Genomic DNA, 20315 nt, shown 5'->3' with positions numbered 1-20315 from the left:
TCACGGCTTGAAGGAGCACAACGGCGAGAAGCATGACCTTGTATACAAAGCAAAAGTTGCATTTACATGTAAGAGAATGTCCGCTCACTAGTGTTCCAATATTCAGTTGCCTTTTACTGAAGTCCACTTTATTCAACGCTGAACGACGAAAACTCGACCATGATAAATCACAGCAACGGTTTATTCGTCCTTATCCGAGAAGACTAGAATATCTATCCATTTCTTGATATAATAGAAAGATAGCAAATTCTCCTCAGTTATTTTAAGACCCTGAGTGGTGGTGCGGCCGGGGCTTGAACCCTCGACCTCCCGCACAACAGTCCGGCGCTCTACCAATTGAGCTAACCAGGAGGCGGTTGGTGTACCGAGCCAATCCTGTAGAATATATATTTTTGTTTATTTTATTGGTCTTTCTTCATCTATATTGGTGAAAAAATGGTAACCTGCAGAAAAATTGCCAGATCCATCACTAGAGTGAAGGATATTTCAGGTTGAACTGAGTCAGCACCTGATACTCTACGAATCTTTGACATGCCATTACGACCGCCATATTGGTTACTAGAAACGGCATTAAACTTTTCATCTCTGGAAACTTTGTCTATTCGTTCTACTCGTTCTGTGCACCAGGCCGTTATAATGGATACTTCCAATAGACCATTTTACAGTTGTGTACTTACTTTCCAAGCCTTTTATTAGGAGTGCCTCACTCCTGTTGAAAGGCTTGGCACTCAAGCACGCAACTGTAAGTTGAACTATTGCTTGCTGTTGTGCAGGCATAAGTGGTTACCCGCTCTGAAAGAGCAAAAGCACTTTCTCATCCTTCGTAATGTGTTCTATTTTAATGAAAACGTTCACGGCGGCAGTAGTTCCCAAGTCACACTATAAACTCTATGTTTCTTGAGAAGATTTTTGCCCAAGTGTATTTCAGCGGAATGCTCTCAAAAGACACTCGTACTAAATTTGAAGACAACAATAGTCTAAGGACGCATATAGGAAAAATCGGCCGCACCACCATGATCAAGGAACATTTTAGCAGAATACGTTCGAACCTAAGAAAATCCCAACTCTTTCTTCAGATAAAGTACTGTGATGATCTTGGTATTCCGCCAGACAAAAGCTCCCTGCTGTATCTATTTATGGGCGTATTTGCCACCGTAGGACGTCTTGGTGGAGGATTTTTGTGTAATTTGAGGTTCACGAAGGCCCGATTTCTCCATTAAGCTGGGACATTTGTTGTTGGAGCGTCTACAATGCAACTTCCCTTGGCAACTACTTATACTAGACTGGTTGCCTTTGTTATTATCTTCAGTGTCGCAGATGGAATCATGATAACAAGTATAATTATAGAATGTTTGGAATCCGTTGGAAATCGAAAAGGGCCTCACGCGGCGTATGGACTTTTGATTGGTTGTGGGTGGATTTGCTTTGGGTAGCCCACCTTATCAGGTATATTTAACAAATCGACAGTAATTGAGCGTAGTCTGTGACCAATATCACTGTCGATAAGAGTACAGACCATGCTAAACCACTATCGATTTTTGTTTTACTACAATAACGACGTCAAAATTTTGAGTCATCCATGCATGTTTACGAGGTGATAAAGGCATTGCTTGACCCGTTAACGCGAGCAGCGTTACGTTGTCTGAACTCTTATCAACAACGCAAAATTTTCCAAAAGACACTCGTACTAAATTTGAAGACAACAATAGTCTAAGGAAGCATATAGGAAAAATCAGCCGCACCACCATGATCAAGGAACATTTTAGCAGAATACGTTCGAACCTAAGAAAATCCCAACTCTTTCTTCAGATAAATTAGACTCTCTTTCTTCAGATAGCGTCATCATTGTAAATTGAGATTAAAAAAAAATTATATAGATTAGAGACATAAAAAGCTTAAAATGCTGTAATGTTATAACTTCGGTTTATTCATTTGGAGAACTCAGGATACTTAGAGCTATACCATTGAAAGAGCTTAGCCCCCATTTATCCACTCGTGCGTTTATCGTTTCCCTATCGATGACCTCACTCCAAGCATCCCTTGGAAAAAAAAAAACAGATCTCACCATCTCGAACCCAGGAAATGATATCTATAGCTTCCCGTCTGTTTTCCGTCATTTGCCATGGTATCACTGTACTCAACGAGAGCCTTCCTTAAAACTAAACTCCTCTCCCCCCTTCCCCTCATGTTCCCAACGGTTTCTCGATTCCCGTCTATGACGTTCTTAAGATTCCTTTAACGGTTTATGGAAAAACCAGAAGCCTGCCGTGATTGTGGCCTCCCTGAAATACATGTTGTGGTATGACTTTTTCAAAATAGTTTTAAGGAAATCGGTCAGATTAGGCCATCTTCTGTTCAGATATGCAACGTACTGTCATCAAATGCAACTGTCGATGTTTTGTTATCAGTATTTCAGGGTTCCAGATAAGTTTGGTAACTACTTTGCTGCATTCATGATGACTTCGAAGAGACAGCACGCCTAGGAAAAATAGAGAATGTGGACGACACCGAACTGAAGTCCACGAGTTGCTCTCGAGACTCATTATCTACGGTTGGTAAAGATCGTCTAAGGTCTTCCTCATTTGCTATAGCCATGGATAGTCCAATATTTTAGTGAGAAAGGATCTTCCTTTTTTTTGTGTGTCAATGAGTTTTTTCAAAGTGGACTAGACTTAGCACATCTTGTACTTTAACTCTTTAACTCCCAGAAGTGATTAGCATGTAACTTTGCCCTATAATATCCATACATTATTCAACAAACAGGTAATGAAAATACTCGAACTTAGCAGGTAGAAGTTGTTATCTTGATCTATTATCAGATTCTCAGAACCAATTTGCAAAAAAAATGTTTAGCAGGTAGAGGGGAGCATTAACAATCCGCAGATCTTCGGGGTGAAAGGGTTCATGCGTATGAAGATTGGCATGCTAATAACAACTATAGAATGATAACCGCTAATTACTACATGAGGGCTAAAAACGTTAAAAGAGGCGAGGGGCACAAGAAACGGCGTGTTTCACTCTTCTCCCTTTAAAATACGCGATTTAGATGCCATATTACTGATCTAAGGTAACGAGAAAATGATTATGTCAGATTAGAATGGACAAAAGATTAACTCTGTGCTGTTTTGTGTGCGGCGCTGACTAAAAACGAGAGAGTTATCCAGCGGTAAACAAACGTTTAATTTGAATAGGTTAGAATTCCGTAAAGAATGCTTCACCGTAAGTGTAACATCGCATATTGCTCTGTTCCTTCATTGGTTCCTTCAATGACTGACAAAGCTAATTGCTTTGTTTACGACTAAAGAGATATACTTTTAAGTCCCTTTGAAATTAACCTTTTCCGCTGAAAGTGGCTTTGCATTACTTTACTCCAAAGTAAACAAATTTAAAAACGGTTGGAAGGTTTAAGTGCAAAACTTCTTCTAGGAGAATAACATGATGCTGAACAAAAATTTAATTCAAAAGTAGCAATCGAGAAAAATTGCGAAGAGGATTTGATTTATACTTGGGAATTATTTATGGACTAAAACTTTGTTATAAGTCAAATATAAGGTCTCTCAAATATGTAAATGCGTCATTATCTTGGTAATCCGACTTAAGTATGTTTTGGCCCAACAAAATGACTCAGCAGAGAAATTAATTTTCGCCGACTAAAGGGACATTTGTTTTAGTTCACAAGTTATTTAATGGCATGTTCTGCAATTGGGAATTCTTATTTGATACAAGACCAGATTGCCACCATCGTTCCATGCTTGCAGAAGCTCAACTGCGACGCTAGCCAGGCATGTTGGACAAATAATTATGATGGGCCATTTCCAATTGGAATAAAATGGGATCACTCAAAACACTTTTAAAATCGTTTTGTTTATTTAGGTGCGACGCCCTCAAATTGATTGCGTCTTGGTATGTAACAAAAATGTCCTATAATTTCTGAAAAACTCTTTACTAATATATACAAGTCAAATAACAGTGTAAATTTTGTTTTTGCCTCTTATGTTGTATAACTTCTGTTTCTCGTGCCATTGAATTCTGGAAAGAAATGAATATGATTCTCTTCCGGTTGTTTCGGTATACCTTGATGATACACCGTCTCTAAATAGTCACAAGCGAGCTTATTTGCCCATGAAGTAGGCAGACTATTCTCTAGGAATCCACAATGGCCTCCTTGCTCTGTAGTCACCAGGAATAAATTAGAAGAAGTCTTAAAAAGGCTAAACGGTATTGTATCTTTTGTACAAATCGGATCATCGAGAGCACTAATGCAAAGTACTGGTATGTGAATGTTGGTGATACTACGCATAGGGTCATTGTATTTCCAATACTCCGTTAAGGAGTTGTACTGGTTTAGTTTGACATAAACCCGCTCATCCAGCTCTTTTATGCTCGAACTCTGAAGTGCAAGGTTATAGTTTATCACATTTCCCAAGCAAGGATGCTGGCGAAGAACACATTTGAGTTTGAACGTCCAAAGCCAATTGTACGGCTCTGGAACATTGTTTGATTTAAACAACCCTTCGGCATCGTAACAAGGTGAAATACAAACTGCAGCATTCAATTGCGATGCATTGCCCACCTCTCCGAGGTATGACATTAGCAGTCCTGAACCTGAAGAAAAACCAATGGCAAAGATTTCCGAATAAGGATACATATGATGTATAAATTGAATAGCTTCTTCCAAATCACGTGCGTCCCCGAAGCTTTGCAATCGATATGTTGATAATGCGGCACCACCGTGACCTCGTCTGTTGAAGACCACCGGGCGAAATTTTCGCGCCAGAACCTCCGTGCAGACCGCGGCCATGTCGGCGGCAGTACCGGTCAGGTCAGGAATAAGAAGCATCACCGGACTCACTTTTTTCATTGTTGTCTCGTCTACTTCCATCCAGTCCAATGCTATGACTCCTTTGTCCGCCATTTGTAAATATTCGCGCTTAAACTCCAATTCCTCCTGCCACCAAGGCCAAACCCACGGTAGTAACGTCTGAAGGTGACAATTTCTGGCCCAAAATGTCGGCTTATAATCTTCATTCAAGCGTTTGCAGCCTTTTTTAATGACCACACTTATTCGTGACTTCTTATAATATAGACACGGTTTAAAATCCTGTTTGTCTTGGAAAAATCGAACGCATATTAAAGTTATAACAACGGCAAGGACCAGTAAAATGGCAGATAAGCACATTTTTAAGCGTATGAATGCCAACGAGATCGTTGACTTGTACGTCTGCCTGTTGCAGAAATGCTGAGGGCTTCTCGGTGCCTTGTTATCCAGAATTCACAATAAGCTTAAGATTGTCTGTTGTAGTTTTCAGATACTTCTAAACATCTGGGAATGTGTACATTTGTAGCGGGCGTAATCTGTCAATACAAAATAATCAAACTGATGTTAGCAGAAGTCAGCGTTGTGTCTTAGTTGTCTACTGATCATAAGAAGCTAAAAAACGGCTGGTATGCAAATGTAAATCTTTCTATCTCGCACGATCTTGTTCGATTGCAGTTTCTTATCGCATATATATCTGGCAATGCGATCGGCCCCGGCGACATTCTTTATTCTGATCTGAGAGCGAACTATTGTCGGCGGCCCTTTCACCTCCGTTCGAATTTGAATTTAAACTAAAAATTGCGCTTAAATCGAGTCGAAAAATCTCCTCAAAAATCTGTCGTGTCTTTTAGAAAAAAAAAAAAATGAGTACATCTGATTTTTACCTGGTTTTGCATGCATGATTAAACTAGGATGGGCTTGCTTTTCTGAGGTCAGTTTTGTTTATAGCCTCCAGTACATAGATGCATCACTTAATTGACAAGACGGCACAGCATCGACCGCAGAGATCACTTCTTTAAATTTGCTTTCCGTAAATCTAAAACAAAATAGAATTTGAAATGAAAGTTCTACCTCGACGAGAAAGGCATCGAAAGGGTCGCCGAAGCCTGGTGAGAATTATCAACAGAGGTTTTTGTGCTATGGCGTCCGCCTGTCAGACTTCATCAGTTGTTGTGTTTTGAAAGAAAATTGCTATCATCAAACACAAGCGGCTAAGAGATAAGACAACTATACATAAATACCTCAGCCTCGACGTGCCATAAGTAGAGTAGAATGTTGTTCAAACTAGGAGGGGAATCTAATCGCGCAATACTCTCTGTCTAGTACATGAACAATTCAATTCGGCGCTTCTTTCGTGTTGCCCACATTATTATGTTTAATATGCAAAAACCAAAGTATGTACTCAATAAAGACAAAAGTGACGTGATCATATGAAGGATCCTGCAAGACGTGTTTGTTTTAGGAGACAGAATGCACTCGTATTTTCCATCTTGTTTATTCGTCACTGTTCTGCAAGACAGAACATTTCAGAACGTTTAACGCTTTGCCCAATCATATATTTCCCAGTTAAAGAAAAATCATTTAAAAAGGCAAAGACCGGATATTCGTTGACGCAATTAATATGGCTGTCAAGGAAATTATGCGAGTGATCTTGAGCTGTGGTGAAGAACTGCAGTTTTGTAAGAAATTTCGCCTGGTTTAACGCTGAGATTTGAATTCTTTGACTCAAAGAGTAAATTTCACCTTCAGTGCAATTTTCAAAACAGCTGCGCGAGTTCTGCGACAGATTTTCAATTCTAACCACCGTTTGTTGTTATTCTTTCTCCCAATGCCGAAATTGGTATAAATAACCTTTGTCACTTCCAATTAAAGGGGCTATTTTGATTACGAAAGCAAAGAACTTCCATTATGGACCAAGATTAAATATCACTTAGTTCAATGCTACATTTTCTCGGTTTAATGTCTTCAAAAAAATCCGCAAACAGCACTGGCGACAGAAAATCTGATTGGAGAAGTATCAAGTGAACGCCAACAGGAAAAAAAATATTCCCATTGCGTAGTTAATGTACCAAAATGCTCGATGTTTGTGTTTCCTTAATGATAAAAATACTCAGTTTGAGTTAAAGAGAACGCTTTGAAATATGTGTCAAAACTAATTACTTTATTCTATGGCTTTCAAAATGCGGCAAATTGGAAATGAGGAAATCTGAATAACTGTTTATAACTTCTAGCTCCATTACTACTTTTAAACATGAAAGCAACGTTTTTTTCCGACACCTTTTTCGTAAAATGTCTCCCACAATTTCTCTGCTTGTCTTGTTCTCATAATTTATTCTACGGTCCAAGTGCGTCAGTGACGCCTGAGAAGAGAATATTTTTCAAAGAAACTGGGATGTATTTCACTGATCGACCGCTGGTCAATGTTTGCGGGGCCTCATCGATATTCTTTTCACTGAACGTCAATCTGGAGTACGCTCGGCTAAATTTCAAAAAGTGTAGCCTTTCTAAGAATTCTAAATTTGTTAGTATATACAGCTACATCAAAGCCATCCTAAACGCAACTCATAAGGTTTCCTTTTAGTCCTAAATGGTGTTTGCCATCATAAAACACAATTTGTTTTCTCACGTAAGGTTTGAGGAGAACACTGACTTACACCTACGCCGGCTAGACTGATTTCACTTAACCTCTCCAGTTGCACGAATAATTAACGAAACAATTCGAAATTATCACAATCTGGTAGAAGAAGTTTTTTTTTTAAGCATGAATCGATCAATCACTTATTCCTTCAATTCCAGCCGAGAAAAAAAAAGTGAAAGTTACTTTATAACCTGCTTATCTTATCTTATAGGCAACAGCCCACTAAAGTAGTATGTTAACTATAAATAATACCAATCTTATTGGGGTTGGCGGGTGGTCTGATCGAGACGTCGCGACTGACTTTTTTTTTCCTTTTTTTTTCTCTGAACCGAAATCTTGCCGATATAATTGCGTCAAAGAAACCCGCAACCAAGACTTCAATGCTTTTTAAAAAACATGTGTTCTAGTGCCTGCGTCACTTGAGCGATTCATAAAAGCCTTCAAAGCTTAGCTCTAAGTAAAGTTCTCTCGACTTTGCATCTCAGAGTTTGATTTTTTACCCAGCAATTTCCTGGTTTTTCGATTTTTCGGTTTTTTTCGTGACAGAATATTATGTGAGACAGTTTTGCTCAAATTAAGAATAAGCAGAAAGTGTAGTGATCGAGACTCCTATGCGAAAGGACTCAGTCAAACGAAACAAAACAAAAATAAACCAGACTTTGAGACCTTTTTAAGACCAACACTTAAGGTCTCAAAACAAGTGAGAAGAATATGCTACCTTTCTACAACACCAAGAAATGGTTAGATATTCTAGTCTTATCGGATAGGGACGAATAAATGGAGGTCCCGTCTCCTGCAGGGCTAGGGGTAGGAGACGTTAATTTCCCATGCACGAGATCACTGTGTGATAGATGTCCTCCCCTGGGGTGGTTGCTGGGTGGGAATTGGCCCTGAAAAGCCCCCATGGGGAGTGGTCAATTAATATATGTATGTATGTATGTATGTATGTATGTATGTATGTATGTATGTATGTATGTACCTTTTAAATTTGACGAAGAAATTGGGAGAAATTTTCTATTTTTTTTGTGAAGAGCTTTCGTCATCCCAATCATTTGCGGTCCAAACTTTATTTCCACAAAACTTTGGAACACTTACCCAAGTTTATAGGGAGTTTAAGAAAGCTACGACGGAAACTGCAACGGGAACGACACCAAACAAAAGGTTTAATCAGCAGAACGGCGTTATAAATCTTTGTAGATTTCTTTGCGCTCTCTGCAAAACAGCAGCATCAAATGACCAAACTTTGCGTTGTCTGGAGACCGTGAACGTCGACCGCTGATTTTTAAATTTCTTTTTCTTATTTAAGGCTGTGTCCCAATTTCAGTTTCGATAAAGTTTTGACCGTGAGAAACAAACTAAATGACTTTAGTTTCACCTACGGGACTCGTAGGTAAGATATAAATTTAATTTTTAAGCGACTTTGTCCACCGCGTCGCCGTCGTCCTTTCCTAAACTCCCTTATGTAAAATTACGGACTGGTTCATAAAGAAATTGAGAACATTAGCACGCAATAATGTGATTTGTTGCACCCGATAGTTGAAGAAAAGGAATTCCTAATTGGGTCTCTAATTGGCACACCAAGGTAGGAACTACCCCCCCACCCCACCCCCCGTAACGTACACCGATGTGGTCTGCAAAATCTGATTCTGGTATTATGTCAGAATAAGTCTCTGAGACGCACGCAAATTTATAACTCCCGTGATATCCGTTTAAAACTGACAAGGACTATACAGGCAAGACAGCATAATAAGTCATTATTTTCTCTTGATATTGGACCAGAAAATTAGCAGTGAATGTTTCTCAATTCATTGAGAGAGGAGAGTTGTGTTCAGATACATTTTTTTATTGATGGTAAATGTAGGCTTTTAGAATATTTGAAAAAAATTGTTTGAATTTCGCTAAGGGCCTAACAAGTCAGGTTGAACGATAATCTGCTGAACACAATATTCAGAGATGAAAACAAACATTAATAAAATTCATTTCTACTCCAATCTGTCTCCAATGTTATAAATTAAAATAATTGCATAAGAACAGCAGAAATCAATTTTGATTCCCAAATTACTAAAATAAAAATAACCCGTGAAAACTCGCTACGCATTTTCCAATCTTTTAATTTCAAACCTCGCTTTACGGCCTTTTTGACGCAGTAATACAAAACAAAAATTGGAAAGGTTCAAAACCCAAAAGAAACATCATTTTTCAAATGCAAATTTCTTCCCCCCCCCCCCCCCCTCTTGCATAAACACCGTGGTTGCAAGAAGACAGATAACCTCTGAAGTAGTAAATTTTCAAACAACAAGTTACCTTTGTGTGTGGTGTTTCTTTGTCATAAATAGCCTTTTGTTAGAAATGGAGATAAAGTCCATTTAATAGCTTTTTTAACGATGAGGTTGTTGTGTATACGAACAGATAAATCACCTGCCTGATTGAGTTTCTGTATATAGTGATATTTTTTTCGGAATCGCGCTGCAAGAGCGAGAGGGATTTGACAGAAACACTCGCACAGAATACATCTCCTAATTCTAAATGTCGTGAATACCTCGCTCCGCCTGCACGCGGGTTATTTGACAAACGTCCCCTTGAATTTTAGATTTTTTGAATCGAAAAAAAGCGTCTTATTTCGAAGGTAATTTTAATGTATGTACACCTGTCAACGAGAAATTATCCCACACGGCTAAAAGCCCAATAAACCAAGAACAGAAAAATTGGAATATGCAATTTGAGTTTCATGGTTCACAGTACACGGATCAACTTGAGCCGAAAAATCCGCTAAATAGAGTGTTTATCCTTCGAAAAACAAGCGCTATTTCAAAGCTGTGTTTGATCGAAGACTTTCTTTATGATAATGATCATTGTTACCTCGTAAAGGCCTCCAGATTTAAAATGCAAAATAGTTTATTAGTTTCGGTAAGAATATTGTAATTTTTTCAATTTTCTTTTCCGCTGAGGGAGCTTCAGTGCTTTTCGCTGTCGGTAGTTCAAACCGCTCGTCTCGGACACCAATAAAAGTCGAGAATTCGTCATTTTAGAGTCTCCTCACAGGAGATATTTAAAATCATCTCGACTAAGTTTTTTCATGGTGAGCAGTACCCAAGCAATTAAGTTATTATTCTTTATATTAGCCCCGTTCTACGCAATCGGATGAAGTGAAAAGACCGCAGTCATTTTTCGGTCAAACGGGCGATTTAGCTCTGAGGCCCATGCGAAAACATACAAATTTACACTATGACCATTTTATGCCAGAAGCGGATTAAAAAAAATGATAACAATGAAGTCAACCTTCGACTTCACTAGCTGAAAAAACATTATGTTTCAAATATCAAATGTATATCTGATGAATCTGCGTGTGTTACTTTCAAGAAAAACCTTAATTGTTTTCTTGTTTCGACCCATCTCACTTTCGTATTTTTCTTAAAAATTATTCCTTGTAGGAAAATTATTCTGGAGGTTTCGTTGGTGTAAAACAGAAAACGTTATTCTCATATCGAAGTTATTTTGTGCACTTGGGGATTGAAGAAGAGAGCAAATAGATTTTTGTTTTCGTTGGCTTAAGTAAAGCAAATGAATTTTGCTTACCTTCTTTGAGGCCTTTAGGAAAGATAATTTTTTTCGTTGGTATCTTTCGACGAAATTTGATATTCGCGTCTCAAAATCAACAGAATCTAGTAGCAGATGTGGACCATCGCGGTGATGAAATGCCTTAATGGGTTTCGGGAAGGTTTGTTTGGCCGTCAAAGCAAAGCACGGGTTCTCAAAGTTACTTGAAAGCTTCCACTAACAAAATAATACAAATATGCAAATAGCTGGCAACAGGACGGCATGAGTTGATAGGAGTAACGGAAAAGAACCCCTATTTGTCAACAAAGCCGCCTTCAGCCAATGACGCTGCAGTATTATCTATTTTCAGAGACTTTCTCTTGTTTTGCGCCTCGCAGTCTGCGCATCTTTGGCGATCGCCATTTGAAAATAAATAGGCGCATTACGCACAAGTACTTGAGGCTTTCTTGGTTGGCGATTAATTAAGCCCAGGCAATTTTTAAACAAACCGGCAACTCTTCACACAATATTCACTATTGATATATTTTTTCATTTTTTCTTTTTTTTTTTCCAGGTTGGCAAACATCTACAGATTTTGCATGCAGCTTAGATGCTAGATGCTTTTCTATGTTTCACTGTCACAGAAGGAACAATTTTTTCATATAAAAGCAAGTCTTCTTCTGAGTGTATGCTGTCTTATCGAGCTCAATTTTATCGTTATTTCCTTTATTTTATGCATATAATTTTCCAACCATCTGTAAACTGAACTAGTAGGATTAGCCTGTGCACGTGCGCCAATTTCTAAGCTTGTAAATATCCTAAATACACAGCCTACACTTTCAATGACGAAGTCGCTAAGTTGGACGAGGAAACGTTTAAACTTAAAAGTTGGCAGCTGCGAAGTGCTGCTTTTCTTTAGCTTCGAGTATCAATGCGCTTGAAAAAATTTTCCCTTTTACGTGCGTCACCTTTCGTGAGGCATCCGAGCAGTTTTTTCATCAGACAGGCTAAAACGGTCAAAATGTGTTATTCCAACATATGGATTGTAAAAAATCGTACTAATTGAAAGCTGAATAAATGTAATTAGTCGAAAATATCATGTTTCAACGAACAAACTCAAGGACTGTCTTTTTACAGCAGTTCTACCTAGATGATTTTTGTTTAGTTATTTATTTATTTATTTATTTATTTGCCTCTCGCGGATCACATTCATTCATGTTTCAACGAACAAACTCAAGGATTGTCTTTTTACAGCAGTTCTACTTAGATGATCTTTGTTTAGTTATTTATTTTTTTAATTTATTTGCTTCTCGCGGATCACATTCCAGCTTTGTCTTATTTTAGAATTTCTCCTTTATGAGTGAGTCTTAACTGATTCAACTCTAGAGCTGAGTTTTGGAAGCCATAATAAACTCTGTTATCTATCCATCATAAGCACTGCGCATCTCGACTATCATCTTGTCTTAAGCTTACGAAAAAAAATCAAAGTTAACAGTTACGATTCGCACATGGGGCCTTCCAAGTTCTTTTGCCATATAGAAATTTTTAAGGGCGATGCGATCCGGACTGAAAGTCAAACCGCTATACTGTGACTCCGTCACTTGAAAACAAGTGTAAACTTGATATTATTGGGGTCAAGGGCAACCGCTGGTGTACCTCCATCTGTTAGACTTTAGGGACCTTACTCAACCACGACGGCGACGGCAACGAGGCCGTGGAAAAACAAGAGATTTAATTGGCAGAACAATAGCTCACCACGTGCGTTTTGAAACTTTGTAAATTTCTTAGCCGTCCTATGCGCAAAACAACAACGTGAAATCGCCAAAATTTGCGTCGTCTGCGAACCGAAACCGCGACGGCAAATTATTTTCATTTCCATTTGGAACTCAACGCTACTTTTATACGTCATGCTGAAGTTGAGCTGTAGCGATGTGCAAGACAGTAAGCTCCTGCAACCATTTTTGAAATTCTAACTAAGAGTAGAAATTCATTTTTTAATCGAAGTCTTCCTTGGCGTAGCCGTCCTGATTGCGTAAGGTCCCTTTTATAAGACCTGTTACGGCCCGTCTGTTAAGCCTGTGAGCAGGCTCTCGTGCTTTGATTCCGCCTTACAACCCCTTTTTCGGGTACAGCGGCCTATCACACCTCAATAGGCGCGTAAGCCTGAAAAAAGCGGTTTGACTAGTTGGTTTTGCTCTTTCGCTAGCGAATCAAACTATAGAGATTTTACTGGATTGTAAGCATTGGAGGCATATAGGGTAATCGGAAGGATCATAACATGGCAGATTTTAAAAGTCGGAAGAACTCTCTAGACTTCGACTCCGTCGTTGGTGAAAAACAGCCTTAAACAAGTATTAACGAATGCATATCATCGTGAAACTGAAGAGACCACGACAACGTCAATAAAACGCGTTGATCGATTCTTGTGTTAAGAAACTCGTGATTGACTGGATGTGTCTGTGACTCCAAAAGTGCCATAACTCAACTTCGGCATAGAATTATAGTAGGCCGAGTGTTAAGTTCTCAATAAAGACGTAAAAAGAAATTGGTGGTAACACGCTGTTGTATTGCCACAAACGGCTGAGAAATGTGTAAAGTTCTAAAACTCACGTGCTGCGCTATCCTTCTGCTGCTAATCAAATTTTTTATTTCGCAACGATCTCGTTGCCGTCGCCATGGTTTGTTAAAGTCCTTAATAGATGTGGCAATCCAGATGGCGTAAACCTTGCTGCTTTAGTTTCGCGTGAGCTCAAGTCATGGCGGATTTGAAGGCGCCCTTGTACGGACTGACAAGGAATAGTTTTGATGCCCTAATTAACTTCTACCCTCTGAGAGAAAAAGTGAAGGAAATCCTACGTACACGGAAAACTCGAAACGGTTACTTTCTCGTAAAAAAGGTAAAGCGCAATTGACAAAATGGCGGGAAAAACAAGGCTACGTGGTCACACTTGCCGTTCAGGTTTCGCGTTCTATTACCGAACACTGTGACATGGAATCTATTTTCCAAATAGAGTTTAAAAGAAGAAATCCATTTTGAGCCTCCTAAAAGTTCCTCACCAACGCGGTAAAACGACGGGCATGCGAGCCGCGCGCGAATTTCCCACGCAAATATTGAAGATAAAATAAGGGAAACATGCAGTATCATGCAAAATTTTCTGAAAAAAGATTAACTAGAAATCTGTACAGGGAAACAAAAGTAGATGAAAGGAAATCTAACAACTTTTGGAACGCGAAGCTTATTTCAAAAAGGATATTTTGTTGATTTATCATTTTGTCTTGAGCTTTCCCAAATTGGTTATCCGTTCTTAAATACCGAAACTTATACTAGCTTGTGTGGTACCTTGTAGTTAAATACTTGACTCTTAGAGCTCCTGAACTGAGCAAGATGTTTAACCGCCTCAACGCTCGTAAAAGCTTAAATGTTGCGCCAGAGTACCTTCCAGACCATGTTTAAGTCAGCGTGGGGTCTTGTCTTGGCGAGAGAGCCACTTGCAAGTCAATTATATGAAACAACGGAGGTTATTTGAAAAGCTGAAAGGTAACACTCATCAAATATATTTGTATTTAAAGGTTAATTTACTGCAAAGTTTTGAAAGATAGAAAGACCAATTGATTTATCTTCCGCAATCAAAGTAGTGTTCTGCGAAATGCCCTTCATAGTCTTAAAATCACCCCATTCCAAAGTAACTTTTTCGAACTGTTGTTCAGATTTATTTTCTAAACCTAATAAAGCCGCTAAGCCGAAAAGAAGGAATGTTTTGTCTCTTTCGTATTTGATCTGCATCCAAATGAAACTTTCAAATCAAAATCCATTAGTGGCTCAAACTTTGATGTATACCGACGCGAAATTTGTAACTAAGGGCAATATGATATTCTGGCCTGACCATAGAAAAAAAAAAAAAAAAAAAAGATCTTAAAAAATCTGAAAAGATCCGCCTATAAGTGTCAGAATTTGATCTATGTTAATGAGACTGGAAATAATTTTTAAACCTCGACTTGTCATATTCAGTACGTTCAAAAACTAGTTTTCCCACTTCGTAGGCGAACGAATTTCCCACAACTATTGTTTTTAACATTTACGCTCCTATGTCCCGTCCTACTGATCCCATTTTACATACATACATAAATACATACGTACATAAATATATACATACATGTGCGGTTTTTGTAGACGCCATTTTTAGTAGAGCAGCAAAATAGAAAGACACCTGCCAACTTCATACCCTCGAGTTCAACAGAATACCTGTACAAGCGAAAGATTAGTGGCACTCTTCGCCACACTAATATCGTCTCAATGTCTGAAAATTGTTACCAGCAATGTTACACAGATGTTATATTTCACGTAAAGAAAATATATGAAACCATTTCGGACCTTACTTCAAAGAAATGTTTGATAAAAAGTACTCCTGATTGGCCAAGCGCTGGATCATCATCGATGAAATTTAGCACGACATCTCAAAACATTTTGAAATTTTGTCTACCGTAAAACATATTTCAAATGATAAATAGAACTTTAATTTAGAACCCTTTTGGTAGACAGTATAATGTCGCAGCTGCTCAACGATAAACCCACACCTTCTTCAACCAAACGGTGAAAGGTCGATCCTATTTCAGTTACAAGATGGGATCTGGGTACGAGCTAAATCAAGGAATTATCTAGAAGGAATTTCCGAAAACGTTTACAAAGCCTGTGTTAAGATAATTCCCCCTTAACATTAGCATATTGATCGGGGACTGCCTTGTCAGTTTTATTTGATGTGAAAATATTTCAGCTGCAAAGAGGGAAAGTTGTCTTTTAAGCGCTCTGAATATACCCTGACGAAGATAATTAACGCATATTCAGCCATATACTTGATTCGTGAGTTTGTGCAAGCTAGAATCATTTTAAATAACCATTCGTGTTTGATAGCATTAGTAAGGAAAGACATCTTAAAATCATATAGGGTCGAAAATAAATTCGAACAATTATTTATCTGTTTTATAATTGTTCTACTGGCTAAACTGCTTTCCGGCTCCGAAATGTTCGGGATGACAGGATCATTTTCCTACACGCGGCCGGAAATCCCAGGAGAAATAAAGAGGGCATGAAATATCCGAAAGCATGAGATTTATCGATTTTTTAACGTTTTGCTGATTTAAAACGATTCAAGAATTTTGTTTTTGTTTATCATTGTCGAATTTTTCACGCCTAAGCTGAGTCCCAAGAATATGAATAAAACTTAAGATTACGACAAAAATAGACCACTTAGTTTCGAGGATTGCTCATTCCAAGGCGATCTCACCGAAATGTGGGCGTTAGCGATAAGACAAGATATCTTCACCTTGGCAGGCATATGCGTAACCAGTTTGGATTTTATATAAGAGATTTTATCGGTTATAAAAAAGTTTACTTATAGAATCTCCCAAAATTAGAGGAGTAGGATTTGGGAACCAAGGAAAAAAATTGAAATTTGGGGAAGTTAATTTGATTCAATATTTAGATCAGAAAGAAAATTATCAGTGAATTGGTACGTGAGGTATATATTTTGCCAAACTCAAGGCCGCATTTATTTTTAAATCTATTGTAAATTAAATGGTATTTTATTGTAATTTATATTTTTCAAATGTATTATTTGAAAGGGATGTAATTTTTATATTCTTATAAGCTGTATTTTGACATTTTCATTGTATTTTGTTCGCACGAAGACATTAGCCTTTGTTGCCACACTTAAATTCTCGTTCAAATAAAGTTTATGTATGTACTTATGGGTAAAATTTTTAGGCGTTCCTCTTTCCATTGACCTTGTTTCCTTACTTATTCACTCTTTTTCAACTAAATTCTAACTGGAATACTTCTTTATCCCTTTCAAGTTGCCATTTGCCGAATCTTCTATATTTAAGCAACTTTCTTCCTGAGAATTTAAAACAAGAGGAAATCCGGAAAATTGATGACTTGATACATATTCCACTCCACAAACTTTATTTCTTAGCCTAGGGTTCTTTTCTAAAGGACACAAGGGTATATGTAATATAGTACACTAGGATATATGTCCCCCCCCCCCCTTCTAAATAGCCCGGTATAGTTATTGAGCTTTCTTTTTTAAAGAAAATGGGGACAACTATTTAACAATTATTCGCCGAAGGCGAGGTGAATATCGCCGAATAATCCCCGAGACGAAGTCGAGGGGATTATTCGACAATACCGAACCTGAGGCGAATAATTGTTTTAGTATAATTTCAGAGCTGAACAACAGAGAAATTTCTAAAATCATAACATTTTAGTAGCATTTATTAACATTTTATTTTAACATTTTATATAAACCGCGTGGAGCGGTTTATATAGCTTCGTATAAGAAACCGCTCGACCAATCAGATTTCTGGAAACTCTTTCCTCAGCTCTGAAATTATACTAATTCTTATTATTGTCCATAATTAAGAAAGTTTGAAACAATTGTTAAAGCAACCGCCAGATCGTGCCGTTTTTTTCCTCCCTCAACGGAGGAGAGGGTGGGGCAAGGGATGGAGTACTCATATTCCTAGTCCTAGTCACCCCATGCTGCAGAAACCGGAATAACCGGAATAACCGGAATAAGCTTCGGCAAGGGAATATTAACTGCAGTTTATATGGGCCACTTGCTCGAGCACAGGCTTTTCCTACTCCTGGTACATAATGGAAAGATAGAGACGTTTCCGCGATTTATCACTCGACCCCAATACAACGACCGATTATCGTTGGTCTAATAGTGGTAAAAAAAACCAGCAATTATGATAAAATACGAGGGAAAGGATTCTCAGGATTTGTCATAACCTCCTAGATCCCAGATCCTAGATCCTAGATCCTAGATCCTAGATCCCGCATTTCGATTGAGTGTAGTAGAACCAATCAGCCAATCAGGGCAAAGGACTATATATATCAAAATGAGCCAATGAAAATTCAAAGAAAGAACAAGCAAACTTCTAAAGCGCAGAAGACGCGAGCGTACAAGACGCAACTGGTTTAAGCTTTCCTTTTGATTGGTTGAGAGAAGTTGGCGCGAATTTTCCAAACCAATCACAGAGTGTGGTGTTGCACAACCAATACGATCCTGGTCACTTTCGACACACAATTAGAATTTGCTGAAGTATCTATCTATTTGAAGCATGTTTTGGGGGTCATCAAAACTTGAACTCTACCAAGCCAACAAACATAATCGGATTTCATGTTTGTCTAGCAGTCATTTACATCGCAATATCTAATTTATTGATTTGTTTCATTTATCTCCTATGGCAAAAATCTGGCAAAACGTAGTATAGAAATTACTCCCTCAAGCAGGGAATAAAGACGGATATCAATCTTAAAAAAAAGGGCCATTTTTTCCGAAGACGTGCATATAATATACATTTTCAGAACTTTAAACTCACCCACCACAGGGGAAAACTAACTTATCTGAGAATCCAAAATATTTTTCTGTTTCAGTTGCATGATGAAACTTTAGAGCATCCAATTACTGAAGCTACGATAGCAAAGAATTGTCCCTATTATCTTTGGTAATCTTTGTGAACCAAACCTCCTCCTGTCATTATTCCACTGATTATCAAATTGTAATATTTCATAGTCTTAATAACGTTGGCTATGATTGGCTCCTTGTCAAGACGTCTCTTCAGCTGATTGGTCAGAATACTGACGTTTGAATTAATTTTAAAAAATTGACACAAAGACTCGCAACGCTTTGAAAAACAATAGAATTCAGTCTTCGACCGATATCGGGTTAGACAACTATTCGCTAATTGCATACAAAATCCTTTAAAATTGCCCAATATTGGCTTCGTTCATTTCAATGCTGCACAGGCAGAGCACGAAACATCAAAACATGCTACATATAATTTGATCGCAGTTACATTGCAATTAGATATAGCATATTTTCCCTTTGCAAATGTGCGCCGTGACTATTACATTCAAAATTATCAAAATATCTGCACGGGGATCATTTTTTTTGTCAAATGTTTCCTATAATGTAAAATTTTGCCTCGAGGAATCAAGGTTGATCTAAGACAAAAGTTGAAATTACAGTTTATACCTTGTACAACGACTACGTGTGCGTTTTGAGCAAACCACCACCACCTTCTCTTCAGTTATTTGGTGATTAATGGGGAAAATGTTGTTTTGTTGAAAGAAGCACGAAAACTCTATTTTCTCGCCGGTACGTGGCCAGAATATTATTCGCTTGTATGAGGGCTTGACGTTACATATTTAAACTACAGGCAAACAGTTTTGATAAATAGGGCACTTACGTACAGTCAAGACGGCGATGGATTCATTGCTTTTGCCTTCAGCTGAATTTCCATTTTTACGAAGAAAATTACTTCCACTCAATCAGCATATATTTTTTTCGCTTGGTATGTATATCGCCCCGTGTCTCTTACTTTATGCCACACATTTACTGACACATTGTGTTTAAAACTCATGACGTCTGCGGTTGTGATAAAAAATGAGTCCCAATTTGAATATTTAAGTGGATTAAAAACATTCTGAATTCGGCAGAAACGCCATTTCTCGCATATGGCGATAAATCAACCGGAGTTTATGATCGATGGTTTGCGTCACAGTGGGCAAATTGATAACGAAAAATTCCTAACCGATTTAAATATCTGGGGTGAGAATTTCTCTGAACTTCTTGAACAAACGCAGATGAGCAAATATTGGCCTAGTGAAAGATAACCATTTTTTTACGTCGAACTTCAGACATTTCCCCACAAAAACTAGTCATCGCCAAAGTATGTTTTTTCTGAAGAATCGAGGCACAGATAATAGAAGCCCTTGAACTTATACGGTCGAAACAACTCTTCAATATTGCATTTATGTTTTTAGGATATTACAGATAGCGCAGTTGAAAAATTATTCCCTGATAATCGTATTTTTGCCAACGGTAAATTTGTGCAGGTGGAAGCTGATAATTGATTACGACGAGCGCAACTTCTTCCTGTCAAAATCCAGTCTAATTAGCCTCATACAACAGACATTTCGCACGTTTATCCCTTATTACGTAGATTCTGTTCAGATAAAAGTATCTCGGTTATTAATCGAGAAGCGATCTGGCCTTCTATTCATCAACATGTCGAGATAAGAAAACAATTTTTAAAAGATGGCTCGTTTTTGCTCTTTTTTTTCGTCATTTTTCAGTGACGACTCACTTGTTTGCGGCTTATTCCCCGACTAGATGATGCACTTAAGCCATCCCCAAATTATAATCATCAACAATATGTCTGGAATGGAAAATTATATTTATATATTTATTAAAAAAAAAAAAGTCAGTGATTCGCACACGAAAAGCAGAACTTCTTTTTTGACTACTACGGCGCCTG

At 38.0% G+C, this 20315-nt stretch overlaps 1 protein-coding gene across 8 annotated transcripts; it reads right to left on the bottom strand.

Moving 5' to 3' along the window:
• Window positions 1-3845: 3845 nt before the first annotated feature.
• Window positions 3846-19406, bottom strand: LOC111329353 (protein ABHD15). Of its 8 annotated transcripts, none has more exons than XM_088743293.1 (3): window positions 19249-19391; window positions 6061-6328; window positions 3846-5355 (listed from the first exon to the last, which is right to left on the bottom strand). In XM_088743293.1, the coding sequence occupies exon 3, from the start codon at window positions 5177-5179 to the stop codon at window positions 3992-3994; it is 1188 nt and encodes a 395-aa protein (XP_088599419.1). In that variant the 5' UTR covers window positions 5180-5355; window positions 6061-6328; window positions 19249-19391; the 3' UTR covers window positions 3846-3991. The 8 variants fall into 8 exon arrangements, with proteins under 8 accessions (XP_088599419.1, XP_088599417.1, XP_088599418.1 ...); XM_088743291.1 differs by having other exon boundaries at window positions 19245-19389; XM_088743292.1 differs by lacking the exon at window positions 19249-19391 and adding an exon at window positions 11034-12390.
• Window positions 19407-20315: the final 909 nt, after the last annotated feature.

This window comes from Stylophora pistillata, chromosome 13, assembly GCF_964205215.1.
Source record: "Stylophora pistillata chromosome 13, jaStyPist1.2, whole genome shotgun sequence".
NCBI classification, from domain to species: Eukaryota; Metazoa; Cnidaria; class Anthozoa; order Scleractinia; family Pocilloporidae; genus Stylophora; species Stylophora pistillata.
Note: the sequence above shows the minus strand (reverse complement) of the source record. Positions and strands in the feature narration are given on the sequence as shown.

Bases quoted from the DNA above. Each gene is read 5' to 3' on its own strand.
- LOC111329353 (XM_022934026.2), bottom strand. From the start codon at position 5,179: ATGTGCTTATCTGCCATTTTACTGGTCCTTGCCGTTGTTATAACTTTA.